Here is a 27,500-nt window from a genome sequence, read left to right as displayed (position 1 = left end):
TCCCTCCCTCCCTCCCTCCCTCCCTCCCTCCCTCCCTCCCTCCCTCCCTCCCTCCCTCCCTCCCTCCCTCCCTCCCTCCCTCCCTCCCTCCCTCCCTCCCTCCCTCCCTCTGCAGGTGCTGAACCAGACCAGCAGAATGGAGATTCAGCTGTTAGAGTATTCTCTGTTCACTGACCGTCTAGAGAAACACATCCTCCAGCAGAATCAGGAGATCTCACAACTCAACGATAAAAGCAGGTACAGCAGCCCTATCCACCACTCCCTCAGAGGGCCCTATCCACCACTCCCTCAGAGGGCCCTATCCACCACTCCCTCAGAGGGCCCTATCCACCAGTCCCTCAGAGGGCCCTACCCACCACGCCCTCAGAGGGCCCTATCCACCAGTCCCTCAGAGGGCCCTATCCACCAGTCCCTCAGAGGGCCCTATCCACCAGTCCCTCAGAGGGCCCTATCCACCAGTCCCTCAGAGGGCCCTATCCACCAGTCCCTCAGAGGGCCCTATCCACCAGTCCCTCAGAGGGCCCTATCCACCAGTCCCTCAGAGGGCCCTATCCACCAGTCCCTCAGAGGGCCCTATCCACCAGTCCCTCAGAGGGCCCTATCCACCAGTCCCTCAGAGAGCCCTATCCACCACTCCCTCAGAGGGCCCTATCCACCCCGCCCTCAGAGAGCGGGTACCGTGCAGAGCAGTGAGAAGCAGCTTGTATCAGTCTGTGTAGCTCTGGGTTGTTTTCTGCTATGTTGTTAGTCAGAGCTATAAACATCAGACTGGGATATTTTACAGGCTTCGTTTGGAGCGGGGTGGGTAATACACACATGCAAGCAGGCACGTCACGGTCACCCCCAGGGTAGTGATTGAGCCACTCGATATGCAAACGTCAGCTGCTGGTGTGCGTGGGTGACTGACTGACTGACTGACTGACTCACTCACTCACTCACTCACTCACTCACTCACTCACTCACTCACTCACTCACTCACTCACTCACTCACTCACTCACTCACTCACTCACTCACTCACTCACGGATAGAAAGTTTGGAACGCAGCGTAAGGTAACCGGTCCATCCAGTATGCATAACACCGTCCACACACAAAGGCCATTACTACATCACCAAGGATCTAACATGGTCCACACACACAAAATCATGAAGTGAGCGTGGCAGTGCCTCTTCCACCTCAGGAGGCTGAAAATATTTGGCACGGGGCCCTCAGATCCTCCAAAAAAAGTTATACAGCTGCACCATCGAGAGCATCTTGACTGGCTGCATCACCGCCTGGTATGGCAAATGCACTGCGCTTGACCGCAAAGTGCTACAGAGGGTGTTGCGGACAACCCAGGCATATCCCTGGGCTGTTCTCAGGCTGTTTCCTTGGCATTTACTGAATGGAACGTGCCTTTGTTTCCCCTCTGCATTCATCTATTCGTCTGGCCATGGGGAGGTACAGGAGACGGCATAATGCTAATTCCTTTAACCCAATTGGTTCCTTTGAATCAACCAATCTAGTGCTGCTGTATAGTGCTGACACAGGTCTCTCTACTTACTACATCAATGTCACCTGATCCCCAACTAGGGGTCAACCCTTCAGTTGCTGTCCCACTCCTCTAATCTCTAGGCTATCTGCCACCTCCCTTTCTTATGGCTAGGTCACTCTTAGGGGGAAAAAAGAATGTTCATCAAGGGTTCTTTGACTGTCCCTGTAGGATGGTTCCTCTCTCTCTCTCTCTCTCTCTCTCTCTCTCTCTCTCTCTCTCTCTCTCTCTCTCTCTCTCTCTCTCTCTCTCTTTCTCTCTCCCCCCTCGCTCTCCCTCTTTCAATCTCTCTCTCTTCCTCTCTCAATCTCTCCCTCTCTCAATCTCTCTCTCTCTCTCTCCCTCTCTCAATCTCTCTCTCTCATAGTTTGCTGGAGCAGAGGTTCTCAGCTTTAGAGGCCAGGCACGTTAAGGAGCTCCAGGGTCTTCAGAGGGAGAAACAGCAGCTGCAGGACATGCTGGAGAGACAGAGGCGCCTGGTCACCCAGCTACAGGGAGAGCTGGGGACCTCCACACAAAACAGCACACTACTGCAGAAACAGCAGGCTATACTGACTGACACAGTGCAGCAGCTGCTAGCCATGGTCACCCACTGCAATGGTGAGAGAGATCTACTGCGAATGTGTTTGTGCATTGAAAGTGTTTTTAAATCTTTGTTACACACACTTACTTGTCAAGTCTGCTAACGTAATTATAAAGGTATGAATTGGGTTACTTATTTTATTTTGGAACCAATTAGGTCCAGTGTTAGTGTAAATGATAAACACAGCCGTTCACAAAGGTTCATTTAGAAGGGATGTGAATACAGCACTAATTTAGCTTCTATTTAAACAAGGTAAGGATGCCACCCTGTGCTCTCACTATCGCCCCCTATCTTTCTTCGATAAACACAGACATGAAACTATTTTCAAAAATAATGTTGTCCCCTCTCAAAATGTACTTTTGGGTTTGTTAAACCCTTATCCTCCACTATTACATATCTGACATCAGAAACCAAAGCTCCTTGGGCAGTTCTACCCCTGTCTTTTGTTAGACTAGAATGGTTAGCAAATGGTTAGCAAATGGTTAGCAAATGTAAAAAAATGAAAAATATTCAACCGAAATACTTTATTTAAATTTTAGTCATTTAGCAGACGCTCTTATCCAGAGCGACTTACAGTAGTGAATGCATACATTTCATTTTTTTTCTTCTCCTTACTGGTCCCCCGTGGGAATCGAACCCACAACCCTGGCGTTGCAAACACCATGCTCTACCAACTGAGCCACAATACATAAGTACAATACATAAGTATTCAGACCCTTTGCTATGAGACTCGAAATTGAGTTCAGGTCTATCCTGTTTCCATTGATCATCCTTGATGTTTCTACAACTTGATTGGAGTCCACCTGTGCTAAATTCAATTGATTGGACATGATTTGGAAAGGCACACACCTGTCTATATAAGGTCCCACAGTTGACAGTGCATGTCAGAGCAAAAACCAAGCCATGAGGTCGAAGAAATTGTCCGTAGAGCTCCGAGACAGGATTGTGTCTAGGCATAGATATAGTACCAACAAATGTCTGCAGCATTGAAGGTCCCCAAGAACACAGTGGCCTCCATCATTCTTAAAAGGAAGAAGTTTGGAACCACCAAGACTCTTCCTAGAGCTGGCCGCCCGGCCAATCTGAGCAATCGGGGGAGAAGGGCCTTGGTCAAGGAGGTGACCAAGAACCCGATGGTCATTCTAACAGTTTCTCTGTGGAGATGGGAGATCCTTCCAGAAGGACAACCTCTGCAGCACTCCACCAATCAGGCCTTTCTGGTAGAGTAGCCAGACGGAAGCCACTCCTCAGTAAAAGGTACATGACAGGCTGCTTGAAGTTTGCCGAAAGGCATCAAAAGGACTCTGACCATGAGAAATAAGATTCAGATAAAGTACAGAGAGATCCTTGATGAAAACCTGTTTTTTGCTTTGTCATTACGGGGTATTGTGTGTAGATTGATGAGAAAACAGATATATGTAATCAACTTTAGAATAAGGCTGTAACGTAACAAAACATGGAATAAGTCAAGGGGTCTGAACATTTTCCCGAAGGCGTTGTATATCGCAAGGTAAAAGCGAGCTTGTATGAAATTAACTAACTTCAAAGAGGAAAAGACGTGGGAGGACTATCCGTACCGAACCTTAAATTGTATTTCCAGGTATTTCGTCCCATCCCCTGGCTGACTATAGAGAGAAATATAGTGTCTCCTATTGTCCTGGAAGAGGTGGTCCCCACTGATATATCCCTTAAACAATGTAATATGGTGTCTCCTATTGTCCTGGAAGAGGTGGTCTCCACTGATATATCCCTTAAACAATGTAAACTAGCTTTGGTCCTATTATTGCTCACACTATTTATATTTGGCACAAAATGTACAATGTAACTGGGAATCAAAAATGGCCGACTGGTTCGATCTTACGTAGCGTAATTTGAAATGTTTAGCTTTTTTTTTTTTTACATTAGATAAAAGTAGAGGCTAGAATATGTTATATCAGACACTACAGTTGAGGAACAATGTATAAGTAATTCTGCGAAAGTTGATACATTTGTAACCTCACTTTTGAGAAAATGGCCCTTGAATGTTTGGCCCTTGAACATAACTAATCTTTGTTAATAAACATAAATACCGAACTTGTTTTTGCATAGATTCCGCGACGCTGTTAGCTTTTAACAGCTAAGACCGCTATTTCTTGTCTCCGGAATCCCGCTTAACTGACAGGTTAGAGTCTGCTTCAAAGAGCCGCTAACCTAGCTAAGCTGCTAACGTTAGCCATCAAGCTAAAAAAAAAAAGGTTAGTCCCAGATGAGTTTTCCAGCCCTCTTTGTCTGGAGAAGTAAATGAATGGTTCTAGTGCTGTAGAAGCTGTATCTACTACGCCCTGTTTCAAAACAAACTAGATTATTAAGAGATCTGTTATAATATCCACCCGGCACAGCCAGAAGAGGACTGGCCACCCCTCATAGCCTGGTTCCTCTCTAGGTTTCTTCCTAGGTTTTTGGCCTTTCTAGGGAGTTTTTCCTAGGGAGTTTTTCCTAGCCACCGTGCTTCTTTCACATGCTTTGCTTGCTGTTTGGGGTTTTAGGCTGGGTTTCTGTACAGCACTTTGAGATATCAGCTGATGTACGAAGGGCTATATAAATAAATTTGATTTGATTTGAGATCCAATGCAGCAATTTGCTTGCCAAGGATTATTGGCTTGAGGTGACTTCCTTAATCACACGGGTAGCCAGCCTACTTAAGAAACTGGAGAAGTAAAGCAAAGTGGAATGTTTAACCTTTTCTACGCCGGTGTCTGGACAGCGTTCGCGCATGTTGGATATATCTCTGTCTTGTCGTTTGTCGTTATACGACTGGCCAGTGTTCGTTCGCCAGGGGAGCCATCTCTCTTCTCCCCCATCTGATAGCGGAGTCGAAGAAAAACAAAGAAGAAAAACAAAACACGTTTTATATGATGGGATGGGATCCACCAAAATCATTTGGGTTCCTGGATCCTTTCTAAGCATTATATTTATTTTATTTTATTTTATTTTACCGTTATTTTACCAGGTAAATTGACTGAGAACACATTCTCATTTACAGCAACGACCTGGGGAATAGTTACAGGGGAGAAGAGGGGGATGAATGAGCCAATTGTAAGATGAGGATGATTAGGTGACCGTGATGGTATGAGGGCCAGATTGGGAGTTTAGCCAGGACACCGGGGTTAACACCCCTACTCTTACGATAAGTGCAATGGGATCTTTAATGACCTCAGAGAGTCAGGACAACCATTTAACGTCCCATCCATTCATTATAAAGCTGCGTTGAGACAATGACTTATCAAATGACCCAAGCCCAGCTCAGTTAATCCCTACGATATGTGTCGCTGAGTTATCATAATGCTTTCGCAAATGTACATTATACCAGGGGCATTGGTAGACACAATGTAAGTAACCTAATGTACAGTGGCTTGCGAAAGTATTCACCCCACATTGGCATTTTTCCTATTTTGTTGCCTTACATCCTGGAATTAAAATTGATTTTTGAGGGGTTTGTATCATTTCATTTACACAACATGCCTACTACTTTGAAGATACAATTTTTTTGGGGGAAACAAGAAATAAGACAAAACAACTGAACTTGAGCATGCATAACTATTCACCTCCTCCCAATGTCAATATTTGGTAGAGACACCTTTTGCAGCAATTGCAGCTACAAGTCTCTTGGGGTATGTCTCCATAAGCTTGGCACATCTAGCCACTGGGATTTTTGCCCATTCTTCAAGGCAAAACTGCTCCAGCTCCTTCAAGTTGGATGGGTTCTGCTGGTGTACAGCAATCTTTAAGTCATACCACATATTCTCAATTGGATTGAGGTCTGGGCTTTGACTAAGCCATTCCAATACATTTAAATGTTTCCCCTTAAACCACTCGAGTGTTGCTTTAGCAGTATGCTTGGGGTCATTGTCCTGCTGGAAGGTGAACCTCCGTCCCAGTCTCAAATCTCTGGAAGACTGAAACAGGTTTCTGTCAAAAATGTCCCTGTATTTAGCGCCATCCATCATTCCTTCAATTCTGACCAGTTTCCCAGTCCCTGCCGATGGAGAACATCCCCACAGCATGATGCTGCCACCACCATGCTTCACTGTAGGGATGGTGTTCTCTGGGTGATGAGAGGTGTTGGGTTTGCGCCAGACATAGCGTTTTCCTTGATGGCCAAAAAGCTACATTTTAGTCTCATCTGACCAGAGTACCTTCTTTCATATGTTTGGGGAGTCTCCCACATGCCTTTTGGCAAACACCAAACATGTTTGCTTATTTGTTTCTGGCCATTCTTCCATAAAGCCCAGCTCTGTGGAGTGTACGGCTTAAAGTGGTCCTATGGACAGATAGGACAGACTCCAATCTCCATTGTGAAGCTTTGCAGCTCCTTCAGGTTTATCTTTGGTCTCTTTGTTGCCTCTCTGATTAATGCCCTCCTTGCCTGGTCGGTGAGTTTTGGTGGGCGGCCCTCTCTTGGCAGGTTTGTTGTGGTGCCATATTCCTTCCATTTTTTAATAATGGATTTAATGCTCTGTGGGATGTTCAAAGTTTCAGATATTTTTTTTATAATAAAACCCTGATCTGTACTTCTCCGCAACTTTTTTCCTGACCTGTTTGGAGAGCTCCTTGGTCTACATGGTGCCACTTCCTTGGTGGTGTTGCAGACTCTGGGGCCTTTCAGAACAGGTGTATACATACTGAGATCATGTGACAGATCATGTGACACTTAGATTGCACACAGGTGAACTTTATTTAACTAATTATGTGACTTCTGAAGGTAATTGGTTGCACCAGATCTTATTTAGGGGCTTAATAGCAAAGGGGTGAATACATAGGCATGCACCACTTTTCAGTAAATTTTTTTGAATTTTTTGAAACATTCTTTTTTTCCATTTCACTTCACCAATTTGGACTATTTTGTGTATGTCCATTACATGAAATCCAAATAAAAATCTATTTAAATTACAGGTTGTAATGCAACAAAATAGGAAAAACGCCAAGAGGGGTGAATACTTTTGCAAGGCACTGTATGTTCCTCTAACTGTCCTGAATGCCTCTGCTGATCCTGCTGCACTCATGTGCCTGTGAACCAGATTTATGCTTTTAGCACTGAGAAGGGGTGCCCGTGTAGGAAGTCCACTGTGTGCAGCACACCCTGCACTAACATAAATAACATGAGAATATCTACTTCTGCTAAGCATTCCAGTAAAGCAACGAAAACAAGCAAGCATCCCAGAAAAGTGCTCATAATAGCCCACGTTAATCTCTATGGGCTAGGTGGGACGCTTGCGTCCCACCTACTCAACAGCCAGTGTAATCGCGTGGCGCGTTATTCAAATACGTCAAAAATGCAAAAACTTCAATTTTTCAAACATATGACTATTTTACACCATTTTAAAGACAAGACTCTCGTTAATCTAACCACACTGTCCGATTTCAAAAAGGCTTTACAGCGAAAGCAAAACATTACATTATGTCAGCAGAGTACCCAGCCAGAAATAATCAGACACCCATTTTTCAAGCTAGCATATAATGTCACATAAACCCAGAAGACAGCTAAATGCAGCACTAACCTTTGATGATCTTCATCAGATGACACACCTAGGACATTATGTTATACAATACATGCATGTTTTGTTCAATCAAGTTCGTATTTATATCAAAAACCAGCTTTTTACATTAGCATGTGACGTTCAGAACTAGCATATCCCCCGCAAACTTCCGGTGAATTTACTCACGATAAACGTTCACAAAAAGTATAACAATTATTTTAAGAATTATAGATACAGAACTCCTCTATGCACTCGATATGTCCGATTTTAAAATAGCTTTTCGGTGAAAGCACATTTTGCAATATTCTAAGTAGATAGCCCGGCATCACAGGGCTAGCTATTTAGACACCCAGCAAGTTTAGCACTCACCAAAGTCAGATTTACTATAAGAAAAATGTTATTACCTTTGGTGTTGTTCGTCAGAATGTACTCCCAGGACTTCTACTTCAATAACAAATGTTGGTTTGGTCCCAAATAAACCATAGTTATATCCAAATAGCGGCGTTTTGTTCGTGCGTTCAAGACACTATCCAAAAGGGTAAATAAGGGTTACGAGCATGGCGCATTTCGTGACAAAAAATGTCTAAATATTCCGTTACCGTACTTCGAAGCATGTCAACCGCTGTTTAAAATCCATTTTTATGCCATTTTTCTCGTAAAAAAGCGATAATATTCCGACCGGGAATCTGCATTTAGGTAAACATACGAAAGAAAATAAAGCATGGGGTCGACTCGGGCACACGCCTAAGCCCATAGTACTCTGATCGGCCACTTGCCAAAAGCGATAATGTGTTTCAGCCAGAGGCTGCCTCGATATCGTTCAGCTTTTTCCCGGGCTCTGAGAGCCTATGGGAGCCGTAGGAAGTGTCACGTTAGAGCAAAGATCCTCAGTCTTCAATAAAAAGAGCCAAGATGAACAACAACTTGTCAGACAGGCCACTTCCCATATAGAATCATCTCAGGTTTTTGCCTGCCATATGAGTTCTGTTATACTCACAGACACCATTCAAACAGTACAGGTTCATCTGCCTCACCTAAAGCCCATTCTGGTGGGAAGCTGCTATAGACCACCAAGTGCTAACAGTCAGTATCTGGATAATGTGTGAAATGCTTGATAATGTATGTGATATCAACAGAGAGGTATATTTTCTGGGTGATTTTAAATATTGATTGGCTTTCATCAAGCTGCCCAGTCAAGAAAAAGTTTCAAACTGTAACCAGTGCCTGCAACCTGGTTCAGATTGTCAGTCAACCTACCAGGGTAGTTACACACAGCACAGGACTGAAATCATCAACATGTATTGATCACATCTACCGACTGATATTGCCAACTACTTGAATGATTTTCTCATTGGCAAGATTAGCAAATTTAGGCATGACATGCCAGCAACAAACGCTGACACTACACATCCAAGTATATCTGACCAAATTATGAAAGACAAGAATTGTAATTTAGAATTTTGTAAAGTGAGTGTGAAACAGGTGAAAAACGTATTGTTGTCTATCAACAACGACAAGCCACCGTGGTCTGACAACTTGGATGGAAAATTACTGAGGACAATAGCGGACAATATCGGCACTCCTATTTGCCATATCTTCAATTTAAGCCTACTAGAAAGTGTGAGCCCTCAGGCCTGGAGGGAAGCTAAAGTCATTCCACTACCCAAGAATAGTAAAGCCCCCTTTACTGGCTCAAACAGCTGACCAATCATACTGTTACCAACCCTTAGTAAACATTTGGAAAAAATTGTGTTTGACCAGATACAATGCTATTTTACAGTAACCAAATTGACAACAGACTTTCAGCACGCTAATAGGGAAGGACAATCAACAAACACAGCACTTACACAAATGACCAATGATTGGCTGAGAGAAATTGATTATAAAAAGATTGTGAGAGCCGTTTTGTTAGTCTTCAGTGCAGCTTTTGACATTATCCTGTTAGGTCTAGGGGGCAGCATTGACACGGCTGGATAAAAAACATACCCGATTTAATCTGGTTACCACTCCTACCCAGTAACTAGAATATGCATATACTTATTACATATGGATAGAAAACACCCTAAATTTTCTAAAACTGTTTGAATGGTGTCTGTGAGTATAACAGAACTCAAATGGCAGGTCAAAACCTGAGAGATTCCTTTACAGGAAGTGGCCTGTCTGACCATTTGTTGAACTTCTTTTCCATCTCTATCATTTACTAAGGATCTCTGCTCTAACGTGACACTTCCCACGTCGTCCATAGGCTCTCAGAGCCCGGGAAAAAACAGAATGTCGTGACCCCGACCGCCCCCGCCTTTGGGATTTTTTCCTCTGTTTGCCGAAAAGGAGATTCCCTGTCGGAATATTATCGCTTTTCTACGAGAAAAGTGTCGTAAAAATTGATTTTAAACAGCGGTTGACATGCTTCGAAGTACGCTAATGGAATACTTAGAATTTTATTGTCACGAATTGCGCCAAGCGCGTGACACTTCTTTACTATTTCGGATAGTGTCTGGAACGCACAAACAAAACGCCGCTATTCGGATATAACGATGGATTATTTTGGACCAAACCAACATTTGTTATTGAAGTAGCAGTCCTGGGTGTGTATTCTGACGAAGACAACAAAAGATAATGAAACTTTTATAATAGTAAATATGATTATGGTGAGTGCTAAACTTGCCGGGTGTCTAAATAGCGAGCCCGTGATGCCTGGGCTATGTACTTAGAATATTGCAAAATGTGCTTTCACCAAAAAGCTATTTTAAAATCGGACATATCGAGTGCATAGAGGAGGTCTGTATCTATAATTCTTAAAATAATTGTTATGCTTTTTGTGAACGTTTATCGTGAGTAATTTAGTAAAATGTTAGCGAATTCCCCGGAAGTTTGCGGGGGGTATGCTAGTTCTGAACGTCACATGCTAATGTAAAAAGCTGGTTTTTGATATAAATATGAACTTGATTGAACAAAACATGCATGTATTGTATAACATAATGTCCTAGGGTTGTCATCTGATGAAGATCATCAAAGGTGAGTGCTGCATTTAGCTGTCTTCTGGGTTTTGGTGACATTATATGCTGGCTTGAAAAATGGGTGTCTGATTATTTCTGGCTTGGTACTCTGCTGACATAATCTAATGTTTTGCTTTCGTTGTAAAGCCTTTTTGAAATCGGACAGTGTGGTTAGATTAACGAGAGTCTTGTCTTGAAATGGCTGTAAAATAGTCATATGTTTGAGAAATTGAAGTAATAGGATTTTTAAGGTTTTGAAAATCGCGCCACAGGATAGCAGTGGCTGTTACGTAGGTGGGACGAATTCGTCCCGCCTAGCCTAGAGAGGTTAACAATCATTGTCTGCTGCTGTAAAAACATGTGTTATGGCTTTACACCCCCTGCTATATTGTGGATAAAGAGTTACCTGTCTAACAGAACACAGAGGGTGTTATTTAATGGAAGCCTCTCCAACATAATCCAGGTAGAATCAGGAATTCCCCAGGGCAGCTGTCTAGGCCCCTTACTTTTTTCAATCTTTACTAATGACATGCCACTGGCTGTGAGTAAAACCAGTGTGTCTATGTATGCGGATGACTCAACACTATACATGTCAGCTACTGCAGTGAATGAAATGAATGCAACACTTAACAAAGAGCTGCAGTTCGTTTCAGAATGGGTGGTAAGGAATAAGTTAGACTAGATCTTGTAATGAATAATGTGGAAATTGAGCAAGTTGAGGTGACTAAACTGCTTGGAGTAATCCTGGATTGTAAACTGTCATGGTCAAAACATATTGATACAACAGTAGCTAAGATGGGGAGAAGTCTGTCCATAATAAAGCGTAGCTCTGCCTTCTTAACAACACTATCAACATGGCAGGTCCTACAGGCCCTAGTTTCTACCTTCTTAACATCACTATCAACAAGGCAGGTCCTACAGGCCCTAGTTTCTACCTTCTTAACATCACTATCAACAAGGCAGGTCCTCCAGCCCTAATTTCTACCTTCTTAACAACACTATCAACAAGGCAGGTCCTACAGGCCCTAGTTTTGTCATACCTGGACTACTGTTCAGTCATGTGGTCAGGTGCCACAAAGGGGGACTTAGAAAATTGCAATTGGTTCAGAACAGGGCAGCATGGCTGGTCCTTAGATGTACACAGAGAGCTAATATTAATAATATGCATGTCAATCTCTCCTGGCTCAAAGTGGAGGAGAGATTGACTTCATCACTACTTGTATTTGTGAGAGGTATTGACATGGTGAAAGCATTGAGCTGTGTTTAAATGACTAGCATAGAGCTCAGACACCCATGCATACCACACAAGACATGCCACCAGAGGTCTCTTCACAGTCCCCAAGTCCAGAACAGACTATGGGAGGCACACAGTACTACATAGAGCTATGACTACATGGAACTCTGTTCCACATCAGGTAACTGACACAAGCAGTAAAATCAGATTTAAAAACAGATAAAAATACACCTTATGGAACAGCGGGGACTGTGAAGCAACACAATCATAGGCACAGACACATGCATACACACACACGGTAACATATGCACTATACACACACGTACACATGGATTTTGTGTTGTAGATATGTGGTAGTGGAGTATTGGCCTGAGGGAACACACTTAGTGTGTTGTGAAATCTATTATGAATGTATCATATGAAAATGTGTAGACCTTACAGTGAAATGCTTACTTACACGCCCTTAACCTAAGAACAGCAGTCAAGCACTCAAGCTAACTGGCTAACGTTGGCTAACTTGCTAGCTACTTCCAGACACAAATGAGAGAACAGCTCACTCTGACCTTTTTACTCACCGTAGAAGAGCTGGTTAGGCTGTTATGTTATCCAGAGCGTTGGTGACCGTAACTGTGCTGCTGGCAACAATTTAATGATGCTTTTTTGCCAATGTTTACTGACACCGGCCATATTCAACGGGTGTTGAGTGTTCGTAAATTCGTCAGTTATTCTGCGCTCTGGTTCACTCAGACGAGAGTGCTCTGTAATTGGAGTGGCTAGCCAGAGTGAATTTACCAGCTACGTCTATCAACAGTTGTCGCAGTGACATCATGAACATTCTATTGAAATGGTTACTTGTATAGTGGAGTCTTTATTTAGACTTGTAGCTAGCTAGCTACACAATGAACCATAATTCCAACTCATAACGTTACTACCCTGCATGAATCTGTAGGTGGCTAACCAACCAGGTTCAATGTTAGCTAGCTAACACTAGGCTATAGCTAGCAATGCAAATGTCTCTGAGATACGAATAATATTACTACACAGATCATACACTTAACGTTAGCTAGCGAGCCAACTTGAAAACGACTTTCTGACAAAATTAGAAAAGTGGAATATTTGAAAATGTAGCTAGCTAGACTATCTTACCCGTATACATGGATGAACGCTTCTCCCTCTCTGTCACAGATGCCATGGTTACCCTTAGTTTGAAGATGTAATCCGGGGACAGGTGTTTTTTTTTTTTTTTTATCTTTATTTTAACAGGGAAAACAGACAGACCTGGATCTCTTTTACGGCTGTGGCCTGTGTAAACATGTTGACATGTACAGTTTTAGGCATACAGACAAGAACATTTCAAACATACAAAACAAAGACACAATTCAACAGAAACAATCACAGACAACATCATATTGATCCTCCATAACATTTTTCAAATGGGCAAGGGACACCAGAGTGTCTAACTTAAGTTGGATCTGCAGTTTGTTCCATAAATAAGGTGCAAAGGAACTGAAGGCAGTCCTACCCAACTCTGTGGAGACCGCAGGAGTCTCTAATGTAATCCACATCTGTGATCTGGTTTTAAAATGTGTATATCTAGTAGAAATTAATGATGATATATATGGAGGTAGTTTTAAAAGAAGCGCTTTATAAATAAACAAGAGAGCATGTTGCTCTCGCCTCACAGATAGAGAGGCCCAACCCACATGTTGATATAGGATACAGTGATGAGGTTTGTAACTATCACCCGTGATAAACCTGAGTGCACAATGGTAAATAGCATCCAGTGGTTTTAATGTGTTTGCCGATGCATGCATATAGATAATATCACCATAATCTAAAACGGACATAAAAGTAGCCTGCACAATTTGTTTTCTATTTACGGAGGACAGACAAGCCCTGTTTCTGTAAAGGAACCCTATCTTGAATTTGAGCTTTTTTCCCAATTCAGTAACATGTTTTTTAAAAGAAAGCTTATCATCTAACCATACCCCTAAATATTTATATGCAGAGACCTGTTTGATTTGAGTACCATCCAAGCTAGTGATTACAAAAGTGTTTCTAACTGAGAGTTTAGACCTAGAAAAAAACATGACATTTGTTTTCTTAGCGTTTAAAACAAGTTTAAGCTGTAAAAGAGACCCCTGTAGTATCCTAAAATCAGACTCCAACTGCATTAAAGCTTGGTCCGCTGTTGGAGCAATAGAGTACATCACTGTGTCATCTGCATATAAATGGAATTTACAATATTTGACATCATCACCAATGTTGTTTATATAAAGTGAGACAATTATTGAACCCTGAGGGACCCCTTTAAGTAACTGTAAGGAGTCAGACTTGACCCCGTCGACCATGACGGCCTGAGTTCTATCTTTAAGATAGTCATAAAACCATCGGCAGGCATCAGTGCCCACTCCTATAGATGACAGCTTACTCAAAAGGATAGCATGGTCTACAGTGTCAAAAGCTTTTGACAAATCTACAAACAACGCAGCACAGTGCTTTCTATCATCTAAGGCATTTGCAATATCATTTACAACAAGCATAGTTGCCGATGTGGTACTGTGTTTAGATCTAAAACCAGATTGATTGGTGCTAAGAATACTGTTAGCAGAAAGAAAAGACTAACTGTTTGTTGACTATAGATTCTAGGATCTTTGCCAGACAAGGGAGCCTAGAGATGGGTCGATAGTTATCCAAATCACTACCGTCACCTCCCTTATGTAATGGCAGAACAAAAGCTGCTTTCCACACCGTAGGGATACTTCCTGTGCTTAATGTTAGATTAAAAATGTGTGTCACTGAACCAGCAATAATAGGTGCAGCACACTTAAGTAAGAACGGGTCTAAATTGTCAGCGCCTAAGGATTTCTTAGTATCAATGGCACACAGGGCAGCTAGAACTTCTGCTTCGGTTATTTTCTGGAAACTAAAAACAGGGTTACCATTTTTCAGAGTAACGGTTGAAAAGCAAGACGAAAAATCAACTAACTGGCCAGTACCACAATGGCCACTTTTCCTTTCAAATAAAAAACCAGCAGAGATGAAATGCTTATTAAAAGCATCACAAATATAATTTTTTTCACTTAGGATACAGGAATCTGAGGTAATTTGCTGAGGAAGATAAACAGCAGAATTCCCCCTTTTCAGTGAATTAACGGTTTTCCAGAATTTTGCAGGATCTCCTGCAGAATCTGTCATAGCATTAAGGAAGTAATTTGATTTAGCCTTTTTGACAGCTGCAGTACATTTATTTCTCAATTGCCTAAAAAACAGCCAATCAGCTGGAGTACCTGTTTTCCTCGCCAAGGCCCAGGCCCGATTCTTTTGCAGGAAAAGACCTGACAATTCAGGAGAGAACCAAGAACTGGTTCGGTTTCTTACTCTGTGATTCTTAAGCGGGGCGTGTTTATCAGACATAGAGGTAACAACAGCCTTCTGTGTGTTCTCTTTTCGACTACCTCTGCATATTTGAAATCAAATGCAAAAATTGTTTTCCATGTCCTTAGCTATCATACTCTAATTCCACCAGGCATTCTACGTATTTCAATACTTGGTCTTCCAGAAAGTGGAGAGCAACACTTTTTCAGTTCTACTATGTGATATCTTTTTAAAAAAAAGCTGTGTTCTAAAGGATTACCTACACAAACTGACCAGCTCATATTATAGACAGAAGTGTACTACATGGCAGACCAATCCGAACTCATTTCTCGGCATGTCCAGCCCACCCATTATTTCAGCCAATCATGGCTAGCGGGAAGGTTCCTGACTTTTTCTGTGGCTAAACCAACTAGGCTCGTAATTTAACATTTTTATTCGTATTTACAAATGGCATACAAGTTTGTTATTAAGGCACATGAAAGTTCACATGTTCCAGAAGACATTTCTGCCAAAAAAACGCATTTTGATTTAACCTGTTGGGTCTAGGGGGCAGCATTTGCACGTCTGGATAAAAAAAATGTACCCGATTTAATCTGGTTACTAATCCTACCCAGTAACTAGAATATGCATATACTTATTATATATGGATAGAAAACACTCTAAAGTTTCCAAAACTGTTTGAATGGTGTCTGTGAGTATAACAGAACTCATTTGGCAGGCAAAACCCTGAGACATTTTCTGACAGGAAGTGGATACCTGATGTGTTGTATTGACTTTAAACCTCTCCCATTGAAAAACACAGGGGTTTAGGAATATTTTGGCACTTCCTATTGCTTCCACTAGATGTCACCAGCCTTTACAAAGTGTTTTGAGTCTTCTGGAGGGAGATCTGACCGAACAAGAGCCATGGAACGGTGATGTCCCATTAGACACCTGGCGCGCTACTTCATGTTGGGTACCCTCGTTCCAATACGTTATAAAAGGCTATGCATTCGTCCACCTTGAATATTATTCATGTTCTGGTTAAAAAAGGCCCTAATGATTTATGCTATACAACGTTTGACATGTTTGAACGAACGGAAATATATTTTTTCCCCTCGTTCATGACGAGAAGTCCGGCTGGCTTACATCATGTGCTAACGAGACGGAGATTTTTGGACATAAATGATGAGCTTTTTTGAACAAAACTACATTCGTTATGGACCTGTGATACCTGGAAGTGACATCTGATGAAGAGAATCAAAGGTAATGGATTATTTACATAGTATTTTCGATTTTAGATCTCCCCAACATGACGTCTAGTCTGTATCGCAACGCGTATTTTTCTGGGCACAGTGCTCAGATTATTGCAAAGTGTGATTTCCCAGTAAGGTTATTTTTAAATCTGGCAAGTTGATTGCGTTCAAAAGATGTAAATCTATAATTCTTTAAATGACAATATAATATTTTACCAATGTTTTCTAATTTTAATTATTTAATTTGTGACGCTGACTTGACTGCCGGTTATTGGAGGGAAACGATTTCCTCAACATCAATGCCATAGTAAAACGCTGTTTTTGTATATAAATATGAACTTGATAGAACTAAAAATGCATGCATTGTCTAACATAATGTCCTAGGAGTGTCATCTGATGGAGATTGTAAAAGGTTAGTGTATCATTTTAGCTGGTTTTATGGTTTTGGTGACCCTGTCTTTGACTTGACAAAACATTACACACAACTCTTGTAAATGTACTGTCCTAACATACTCTAAATTTATGCTTTCGCCGTAAAACCTTTTTGAAATCGTAAAACGTGGTTAGATTAAGGAGATGTTTATCTTTCAAATGGTGTAACATAGTTGTATTTTTGAAAAATTTGAATTTTGACATTTATTTGGATTCAAATTTGCCGCTCTTGAAATGCACCTGCTGTTGATGGAGTGCACCACAGGTGGCACGCTAGCGTCCCACCTAGCCCCAAGAGGTTAAAAAAAGTTTACGTTCAAATAGCTTTCCTGTGAAGTAGTAACTTGCGACATATGCCTAGTTTCCTGAAGCGAGTCACATATTTCACAATAATGCCTTGCGATCTGGAGGGTTGCCTTTTTGTATCCCCCAATGGTCTAAATGTGTAATTCGTACCCTTGCCGATATCACGGACAGTAATGATTTCAGAACATGCCAAGGTTTGAAAGATACATACACATTACCAGGCAAATCCTTTTTCTACATTTACAAATTAGGTCAGCTCTGCTGGCCTGTGGAGTCCCTTGGGATACCCAACTACCAAACCATCCAATGATTGGGTTTATAAATGAATGATCTGGGCTCCTGAAAGGACTGATCTCTATTATATATAAACAACTTTTGGAAAGCTCTTATTCTGAGCTAGCCATTACAAAAGTATGGTTCACTGTATTTAACCTCTTGGGGCTAGGTGGGACGCTAGCGTGCCACCCGTGGTGCACTCCATCAACAGCAGGTGCATTTCAAGAGCGGCAAATTTGAATCCAAATAAATGTCAAAATTCAAATTTTTCAAAAATACAACTATGTTACACCATTTGAAAGATAAACATCTCCTTAATCTAACCACGTTTTACGATTTCAAAAAGGTTTTACGGCGAAAGCATAAATTTAGAGTATGTTAGGACAGTACATTTACAAGAGTTGTGTGTAATGTTTTGTCAAGTCAAAGACAGGGTCACCAAAACCATAAAACCAGCTAAAATGATACACTAACCTTTTACAATCTCCATCAGATGACACTCCTAGGACATTATGTTAGACAATGCATGCATTTTTAGTTCTATCAAGTTCATATTTATATACAAAAACAGCGTTTTACTATGGCATTGATGTTGAGGAAATCGTTTCCCTCCAATAACCGGCAGTCAAGTCAGCGTCACAAATTAAATAATTAAAATTAGAAAACATTGGTAAAATATTATATTGTCATTTAAAGAATTATAGATTTACATCTTTTGAACGCAATCAACTTGCCAGATTTAAAAATAACCTTACTGGGAAATCACACTTTGCAATAATCTGAGCACTGTGCCCAGAAAAATACGCGTTGCGATACAGACTAGACGTCATGTTGGGGAGATCTAAAATCGAAAATACTATGTAAATAATCCATTACCTTTGATTCTCTTCATCAGATGTCACTTCCAGGTATCACAGGTCCATAACGAATGTAGTTTTGTTCAAAAAAGCTCATCATTTATGTCCAAAAATCTCCGTCTCGTTAGCACATGATGTAAGCCAGCCGGACTTCTCGTCATGAACGAGGGGAAAAAATATATTTCCGTTCGTTCAAACATGTCAAACGTTGTATAGCATAAATCATTAGGGCCTTTTTTAACCAGAACATGAATAATATTCAAGGTGGACGAATGCATAGCCTTTTATAACGTATTGGAACGAGGGTACCCAACATGAAGTAGCGCGCCAGGTGTCTAATGGGACATCACCGTTCCATGGCTCTTGTTCGGTCAGATCTCCCTCCAGAAGACTCAAAACACTTTGTAAAGGCTGGTGACATCTAGTGGAAGCAATAGGAAGTGCCAAAATATTCCTAAACCCCTGTGTTTTTCAATGGGATAGGTTTAAACTCAATACAACACATCAGGTATCCACTTCCTGTCAGAAAATGTCTCAGGGTTTTGCCTGCCAAATGAGTTCTGTTATACTCACAGACACCATTCAAACAGTTTTGGAAACTTTAGAGTGTTTTCTATCCATATATAATAAGTATATGCATATTCTAGTTACTGGGTAGGATTAGTAACCAGATTAAATTGGGTACATTTTTTTTATCCAGACGTGCAAATGCTGCCCCCTAGACCCAACAGGTTAACACCAAGGAAATATGTGATGAAATTGGCCCCAACTCTCAACCCAGATATACCAAGTACATAGTGATTGTCCTGAATCTACCGAGATATACCCAGTACATAGTCATAATCCCAAATGCTATCCCTCTCTACCCAGGACATAGTCATTATCCTGAATGCTATCCCTCTCTACCCAGATATACCCAGTACATAGTCATTATTCTGAATGCTATCCCTCTCTACACAGATATACCTAGTCCATAGTCATTATCCCAAATGCTATCCCTCTCTACCCAGTACATAGTCATTATCCTGAATGCTATCCCTCTCTACCCAGGACATAGTCATTATCCTGAATGCTATCCCTCTCTACCCAGATATACCCAGTACATAGTCATTATTCTGAATGCTATCCCTCTCTACACAGATATACCTAGTCCATAGTCATTATCCCAAATGCTATCCCTCTCTACCCAGTACATAGTCATTATTCTGAATGCTATCCCTCTCTACCCAGATATACCCAATACATAGTCATTATTCTGAATGCTATCCCTCTCTACCCAGATATACCCAGTACATAGTCATTATTCTGAATGCTATCCCTCTCTACCCAGGACATAGTCATTATCCTGAATGCTATCCCTCTCTACCCAGATATACCCAGTACATAGTCATTATTCTGAATGCTATCCCTCTCTACCCAGATATACCCAGTACATAGTCATTATCCTGAATGCTATCCCTCTCTACCCAGGACATAGTCATTATCCTGAATGCTATTCCTCTCTACCCAGGACATAGTCATTATCCTGAATCTATCCCTCTCTACCCAGTACATATTCATTATCCTGAATGCTATCACCCTCTACCCAGGACATAGTCATTATCCTGAATGCTATCCTCTCTCTACCCAGTTATACACAGTTCATAGTCATTATCTTGAATGATATCCCTCTCTACCCAGTACATAGTCATTATCTAGAATGCTATCCCTCTCTACTCAGTACATATTCATTATCCTGAATGCTATCCCTCTCTACACAGATATACCCAGTACATAGTCATTATCCTGAATGCTATCCCTCTCTACCCAGATATACCCAGTACATAGTCATTATCCTGAATGCTAACCCTCTCTACCCAGATATACCCAGTTCCATAGTCATTATCCTGAATGCTATCCCTCTCTACACAGATATACCCAGTACATAGTCATTATCCTGAATGCTATCCCTCTCTACCCAGATATACCCACTACACCCAAAGAGGAGCCAGTGATCTTCAGAAACTGTGCTGAAATCTTCAGATCTGGGCTCACAGAGAATGGTGTCCACAGCATACGACCCCCCAACTCTACCCGCACAGTTAAGGTAAGGGGTTACGACCCCCCCAACTCTACCCACACAGTTAAGGGGTTAACGACCCCTCAACGTTACCCACACAGTTAAGGTAAGGGGTTACGACCCCCCAACTCTACCCACACAGTTAAGGTAAGGGGTTACGACCCCCCAACTCTACCCACATAGTTAAGGTAAGGGGTTACGACCCCCCAACTCTACCCACACAGTTAAGGTAAGGGGTTACGACCCCCCAACTCTACCCACATAGTTAAGGTAAGGGGTTACGACCCCCCAACTCTACCCACACAGTTAAGGTAAGGGGACCCCCTAACTCTACCCGCACAGTTAAGGTAAGGGGTTACGACCCCCTAACTCTACCCGCACAGTTAAGGTAAGGGGTTACGACCCCCCAATTCTACCCGCTAAGTTAAGGTAAGGGGTTACGAACCCCCAATTCTACCCACATAGTTAAGGTAAGGGGTTACGACCCCCCAACTCTACCCACACAGTTAAGGTAAGGGGTTACTACCCCTCAACTCTACCCACACAGTTAAGGTAAGGGGTTACGACCCCCCAACTCTACCCACACAGTTAAGGTAAGGGGTTACGACCCCCCAACTCTACCCGCACAGTTAAGGTAAGGGGTTACGACCCCCCAACTCTACCCGCACAGTTAAGGTAAGGGGTTACGACCCCCCAACTCTACCCGCACAGTTAAGGTAAGGGGTTACGACCCCCCCAACTCTACACACATAGTTAAGGTAAGGGGTTTACGACCCCCCAACTGTACCCGCACAGTTAAGGTAAGGGGTTACGACCCCCTAACTCTACCCGCACAGTTAAGGTAAGGGGTTACGAACCCCCAACTCTACCCGCTAAGTTAAGGTAAGGGGTTACGACCCCCCAACTCTACCCACACAGTTAAGGTAAGGGGTTACAAACCCCCAACTCTACCCGCTAAGTTAAGGTAAGGGGTTACGACCCCCCCAACTCTACCCACACAGTTAAGGTAAGGGGTTACGACCCCCCAACTCTACCCACACAGTTAAGGTAAGGGGTTACGACCCCCCAACTCTACCCGCACAGTTAAGGTAAGGGGTTACGACCCCCCAACTCTACCCACATAGTTAAGGTAAGGGGTTACGACCCCCCAACTCTACCCACACAGTTAAGGTAAGGGGTTACGACCCCCCAACTCTACCCACACAGTTAAGGTAAGGGGTTACGACCCCCCAACTCTACCCACACAGTTAAGGTAAGGGGTTACGACCCCCTAACTCTACCCACACAGTTTAGGGGTTACGCCCCCCCAACTCTACCCACATAGTTAAGGTAAGGGGTTACGACCCCCCAACTCTACCCACACAGTTAAGGTAAGGGGTTACGACCCCCCAACTCTACCCACATAGTTAAGGTAAGGGGTTACGACCCCCCAACTCTACCCACATAGTTAAGGTAAGGGGCTACGACCCCCCAACTCTACCCACACAGTTAAGGTAAGGGGTTACGACCCCCCAACTCTACCCACATAGTTAAGGTAAGGGGCTACGACCCCCCAACTCTACCCACACAGTTAAGGTAAGGGGTTACGACCCCCCAACTCTACCCACATAGTTAAGGTAAGGGGCTACGACCCCTCAACTCTACCCACACAGTTAAGGGGTTACGACCGCCCAACTTTACCCGCACAGTTAAGGTAAGGGGTTACGACCCCCCAACTCTACCCGCACAGTTAAGGTAAGGGGTTACGACCCCCCAACTCTACCCGTACAGTTAAGGTAAGGGGTTACGACCCCCCCCAACTCTACCCGTACAGTTAAGGTAAGGGGTTACGACCGCCCAACTCTACCCGCACAGTTAAGGTAAGGGGCTATGACCCCCCAACTCTACCCGTACAGTTAAGGTAAGGGGTTACGACCCCCCCAACTCTACCCACATAGTTAAGGTAAGGGGTTACATGTAATTGATTACCTTGTGCAGCGGTTCAGCTCTTATGTTGAATATGATTTAACACCTGTCTCTGCTTTTTTAAAAGTGTATAAAAGAACCACCCTGTGGAAAAAAAGGTTGACATTTTGGACGTTTTATTTTATTCAAGACACATTAAGGCCTGGAGGGACAGAGAGGGGGACTGTGTGGATGTCTTACTGTAATCAGGACAGATTAAGGCCTGGAGGGACAGAGAGGGGGACTGTGTGGATGTCTTACTGTAATCAGGACACATTAAGGCCTGGAGGGACAGAGAGGGGGACTGTGTGGATGTTTTACTGTAATCGAGACACATTAAGGCCTGGAGGGACAGAGAGGGGGACTGTGTGGATGTCTTTACTGTAATCAGGACACATTAAGGCCTGGAGGGACAGAGAGGGGGACTGTGTGGATGTTTTACTGTAATCGAGACACATTAAGGCCTGGAGGGACAGAGAGGGGGACTGTGTGGATGTTTTACTGTAATCAGGACACATTAAGGCCTGGAGGGACAGAGAGGGGGACTGTGTGGATGTTTTACTGTAATCGAGACACATTAAGGCCTGGAGGGACAGAGAGGGGACTGTGTGGATGTTTTACTGTAATCAGGACACATTAAGGCCTGGAGGGACAGAGAGGGGGACTGTTCGGATGTTTTACTGTAATCGAGACACATTAAGCCTGGAGGGACAGAGAGGGGACTGTGTGGATGTCTTACTGTAATCAGGACACATTAAGGCCTGGAGGGACAGAGAGGGGGACTGTGTGGATGTTTTACTGTAATCGAGACACATTAAGGCCTGGAGGGACAGAGAGGGGGACTGTGTGGATGTCTTACTGTAATCAGGACACATTAAGGCCTGGAGGGACAGAGAGGGGGACTGTGTGGATGTTTTACTGTAATCGAGACACATTAAGGCCTGGAGGGACAGAGAGGGGGACTGTGTGGATGTCTTACTGTAATCAGGACACATTAAGGCCTGGAGGGACAGAGAGGGGGACTATGTAGATGTTTTACTGTAATCGAGACACATTAAGGCCTGGAAGGACAGAGAGGAGGACTGTGTGGATGTTTTACTGTAATCAGGACACATTAAGGCCTGGAGGGACAGAGAGGAGGACTGTGTGGATATTTTACTGTAATCGAGACACATTAAGGCCTGGTGGGACAGAGAGGGGGACTGTGTGGATGTTTTACTGTAATCGAGACACATTAAGGCCTGGTGGGACAGAGAGGGGGACTGTGTGGATGTCTTACTGTAATCAGGACACATTAAGGCCTGGAGGGACAGAGAGGGGGACTGTGTGGATGTTTTACTGTAATCAGGACACATTAAGGCCTGGAGGGACAGAGAGGGGGACTGTGTGGATGTCTTACTGTAATCAGGACACATTAAGGCCTGGAGGGAGACTGTGTGGATTTTTTACTGTAATCAGGACACATTAAGGCCTGGAGGGACAGAGAGGGGGACTGTGTGGCGAGAATGGCAGTGTGGAAATGTCACTTCTGAGTTCAGAACGATATAATAATAAACGGCAGGAGTGCTTTGGCCTGCAGGCCCGGCCCAGCCAGAGAGTGTAGAGAGTCAGAATTACTGAAGAGGCCCTCCACCGACCTGAAGAAGCTTCTGTCAACTCACCCGTGGTTTAGTGCACCACTTACTACTCTACGGTCACAGTCTGAAGACAAAACAAGCCAGGTGGTGTGTCTCTGCTGCTGTGGGTGTCTACCAGCTGGGGCAAGGTTTACATAGCTGGTATGGAAACGTTTTAAATGGCACCCATTTTCATGACATAGTGCGCTGCTTTTGACCAGGGCCCATAGGGTGCTATTTTAGCAGTGTCAGAAAGAGAGTGGAGTGAGAGAGTGGAGTGAGAGAGTGGAATGAGAGAGTGGAATGAGAGAGTGAATGAGTGAGAGAGTGTGTGCTTTCAATCTCTGCCATCAAACCATCTAGCCTCATGACTCACACTCTCACACTCGCACTCATCCCACTCTCTCACTCCACTCTCTCACTCCACTCTCTCACCCCACTCTCTCACTTCACTCACTCTCTCACTCACTCACTCACTCACTCACTCACTCACTCACTCACTCACTCTCTCATTCCACTCTCTCACTCCACTCTCTCTCTCACTCCACTCTCTCTCTCACTCCACTCTCTCTCTCTCACTCCACTCTCTCTCTCTCACTCCACTCTCTCTCTCTCACTCCACTCTCTCTCCCTCTCTCTCACTCCACTCTCTCTCACACTCCACTCCACCATCTCACTCCACCATCTCACTCCACTCTCTCACTCCACTCTCTCTCACACTCCACTCTCTCTCACACTCCACTCCACCCTCTCACTCCACTCTCTCTCTCACTCCACTCTCTCTCTCACTCCACTCCACTCTCTGTCTTACTCTCTCACTCACACTCTCACTCCACTCTCTCACTCCACTCTCACTCCACTCTCTCACTCCACTCTCTCACTCCCTAGAGAGGAGGTGGAGGTGGAGGAGGAGGAGGTGGTGGTGGTGGAGGAGGAGGTGTGGAGGAGGAGGAGGAGGTGGAGGAGGAGGAGGAGGAGGTGGTGGTGGAGGAGGAGGAGGTGGTGGTGGTGGTGGAGGAGGTGGTGGTGTGGTGGTGGTGGAGGAGGAGGTGGAGGAGGAGGAGGTGGTGGTGGTGGTGGAGGAAGAGGAGGAGGTGGGCCCTGGTCTAAAGTAATGCAGTACACTATATAGGGAATGGGGTGCCATTTGGGACGTAATGCTGGTGACTGCAGCTGGGATACTTCCTCCTCCACTCCAACTAGGGAGAACAGAACATGCTCCAGTGTTGTTTCCACCATCCCACCTGGGTCGCAACACAACTTTGAAACACCCTGAATAAGTTGTTCTCTCCTTCCCTCAGGCTTCTGAGACAACTTCTGAGAAACGGAAACCATGCTATATTTCCTACCCCTGGGGTTGCTAGGTTTTCCTTCCTTACTCTCTCTCTCCCCATCGCTCTACCATTCTCTGTTTATATTTCTCTCTCTCTCTATTTCTCCCCCTCTCTCTCTCTCTCTCTCTCTCTCTCCCTTTGTTCTCCTTGGACACTGACGATATTCAGTTTATCATCCCTGTTGGATGAAGATAAAAATGGAAGACAGAGGCCAGCAGCCCAACAGGCAGCCCAACACCTGAGGCTGTGAGTCTGTCCAGAGGTCTTCTCTGAGAGAGAGAGGTCTTCTCTGAGAGAGAGAGGTCTTCTCTGAGAGAGAGAGATCTTCTCTGAGAGAGAGAGGTCTTCTCTGAGAGAGAGAGGTCTTCTCTGAGAGAGAGAGAGAGAGAGAGAGAGAGAGAGAGAGAGAGAGAGAGAGAGAGAGAGAGAGAGAGAGAGAGAGGAGAGAGAGAGAGAGAGAGAGAGAGATGAGAGAGAGAGAGAGAGAGAGAGAGATGAGAGAGAGAGAGAGAGAGAGAGAGAGAGAGAGAGAGAGAGAGAGAGAGAGAGAGAGAGAGCGAGAGAGACCATTGAAACATCAATCTATTTATTAAGAAAGCCTGACGTTGACATTGATATAGCTGGTAGGAAATGAGAGAGAGAGAGAGAGACCCCATTGATATAGCTGGTAGGAAATGGTTAGATTTGACTCAGGGAATACTGACATTGATAAAGGTACTGTATATTTACAGTATATTTATTCTTGGAGTGCAAGAATCCCAAAGACCTGGGATTACCATCTCAATTCATTAACCTTTGTATTGCTGTGCCTTTACATACAGCAGAAACTCATATAGATGTCATGGGCCCTGTTCAGCTGTTCTGTAACCAGAAGTGGGTTCAGCTGTTCTGTAACCAGAAGTGGGTTTACCTGTTCAGGTGTTCTGTAACCAGAAGTGGGTTTACCTGTTCAGGTGTTCTGTAACCAGAAGTGGTTTTACCTGTTCAGGTGTTCTGTAACCAGAAGTGGGTTTACCTGTTCAGGTGTTCTGTAACCAGAAGTGGTTTTACCTGTTCAGGTGTTCTGTAACCAGAAGTGGGTTTACCTGTTCAGGTGTTCTGTAACCAGAAGTGGGTTTACCTGTTCAGGTGTTCTGTAACCAGAAGTGGGTTTACCTCTTCAGGTGTTCTGTAACCAGAAGTGGGTTTACCTGTTCAGGTGTTCTGTAACCAGAAGTGGGTTTACCTGTTCAGGTGTTCTGTAACCAGAAGTGGGTTTACCTCTACAGGTGTTCTGTGATATGAAGACGAGAGGTGGAGGCTGGACCGTGCTGCAGCATCGTAGAGACGGAGCTTTGGATTTCCACCGTGGATGGAGGGATTACAAGATGGTATGTTCTCTAGAACCTAAACACAAGGTGGTATGTTCTCTAGAACCTTAACACAAGATGGTATGTTCTCTAGAACCTAAACACAAGGTGGTATGTTCTCTAGAACCCAAACACAAGGTGGTATGTTCTCTAGAACCTTAACACAAGATGGTATGTTCTCTAGAACCTAAACACAAGATGGTATGTTCCCTAGAATTTAAACACAAGATGAAAACCAAGTCTTCTTTGGTAGGTCATTGTAAGCGGAGTTCTCTTCTGTAGTATTTAATTGAAATAGTAGTCAGAAGCTGGATTGTCAGTTAAGGCAGACTCTTTCACATTACGTTCATCTCAACACAAGCAGTCTTTTTTTCTGTACAACCTTCAAAACATTATTTTACACACATACTATGCGCCCATTACAATTTATGCAAAAAAATCGGAACGCATGATTTATCACGGGTAATTGAAAAACGTAAATAAAATACTAAATATATCAACAATATCACACAAAACATTTTCTGATAGTGATTTATTGATACATGTGGCACGTGCAGGCAGTCAATCACGGTAACCTCCCACTCCCACTCTGAGCCAATCACTGTTGTTGTTTACGTAACAATCACATCCTGGAATGGAGAGAACGTTCGAACATCACGTGCATAAAAAAAAACTCACGCTGAGGGCGACCGACGAACGCGTGAAAGGGTTAATAAAGTCAGACTTTTATTTCAGTGTGTTATCATAGGACAACTCTCAGAGTGTGTGGTAGAACATCATTTATTTAGTTTGGGAAGTCTCTGAATCACAGGTGCGTTGTTATAACAGCATGTTGGATCAGGGGGGTCCTGGATT

At 43.5% G+C, this 27,500-nt stretch overlaps 1 protein-coding gene across 1 annotated transcript in view; it reads left to right on the top strand.

Annotated features, from left to right (window-relative positions):
• angpt2b (angiopoietin 2b) overlaps nucleotides 1-27,500 on the top strand; it is a 53,409-nt gene that overhangs the window by 6,085 nt on the left and 19,824 nt on the right. The window contains exons 3-6 of the mRNA XM_082961373.1: nucleotides 116-237; nucleotides 1,898-2,130; nucleotides 20,305-20,429; nucleotides 26,565-26,666. Coding sequence (XP_082817499.1) covers nucleotides 116-237; nucleotides 1,898-2,130; nucleotides 20,305-20,429; nucleotides 26,565-26,666 — 582 coding nt within the window. The remainder of the gene's footprint in view (nucleotides 1-115; nucleotides 238-1,897; nucleotides 2,131-20,304; nucleotides 20,430-26,564; nucleotides 26,667-27,500) is intronic.

The sequence above is a fragment of the Salmo salar genome, chromosome 14 (assembly GCF_965601325.2).
Source record: "Salmo salar chromosome 14, fSalSal1, whole genome shotgun sequence".
Classification (NCBI taxonomy): Eukaryota; Metazoa; Chordata; class Actinopteri; order Salmoniformes; family Salmonidae; genus Salmo; species Salmo salar.
The sequence above is the reverse complement of the archived record's forward strand: the minus strand, read 5'-3'. Positions and strand labels throughout refer to the sequence as shown.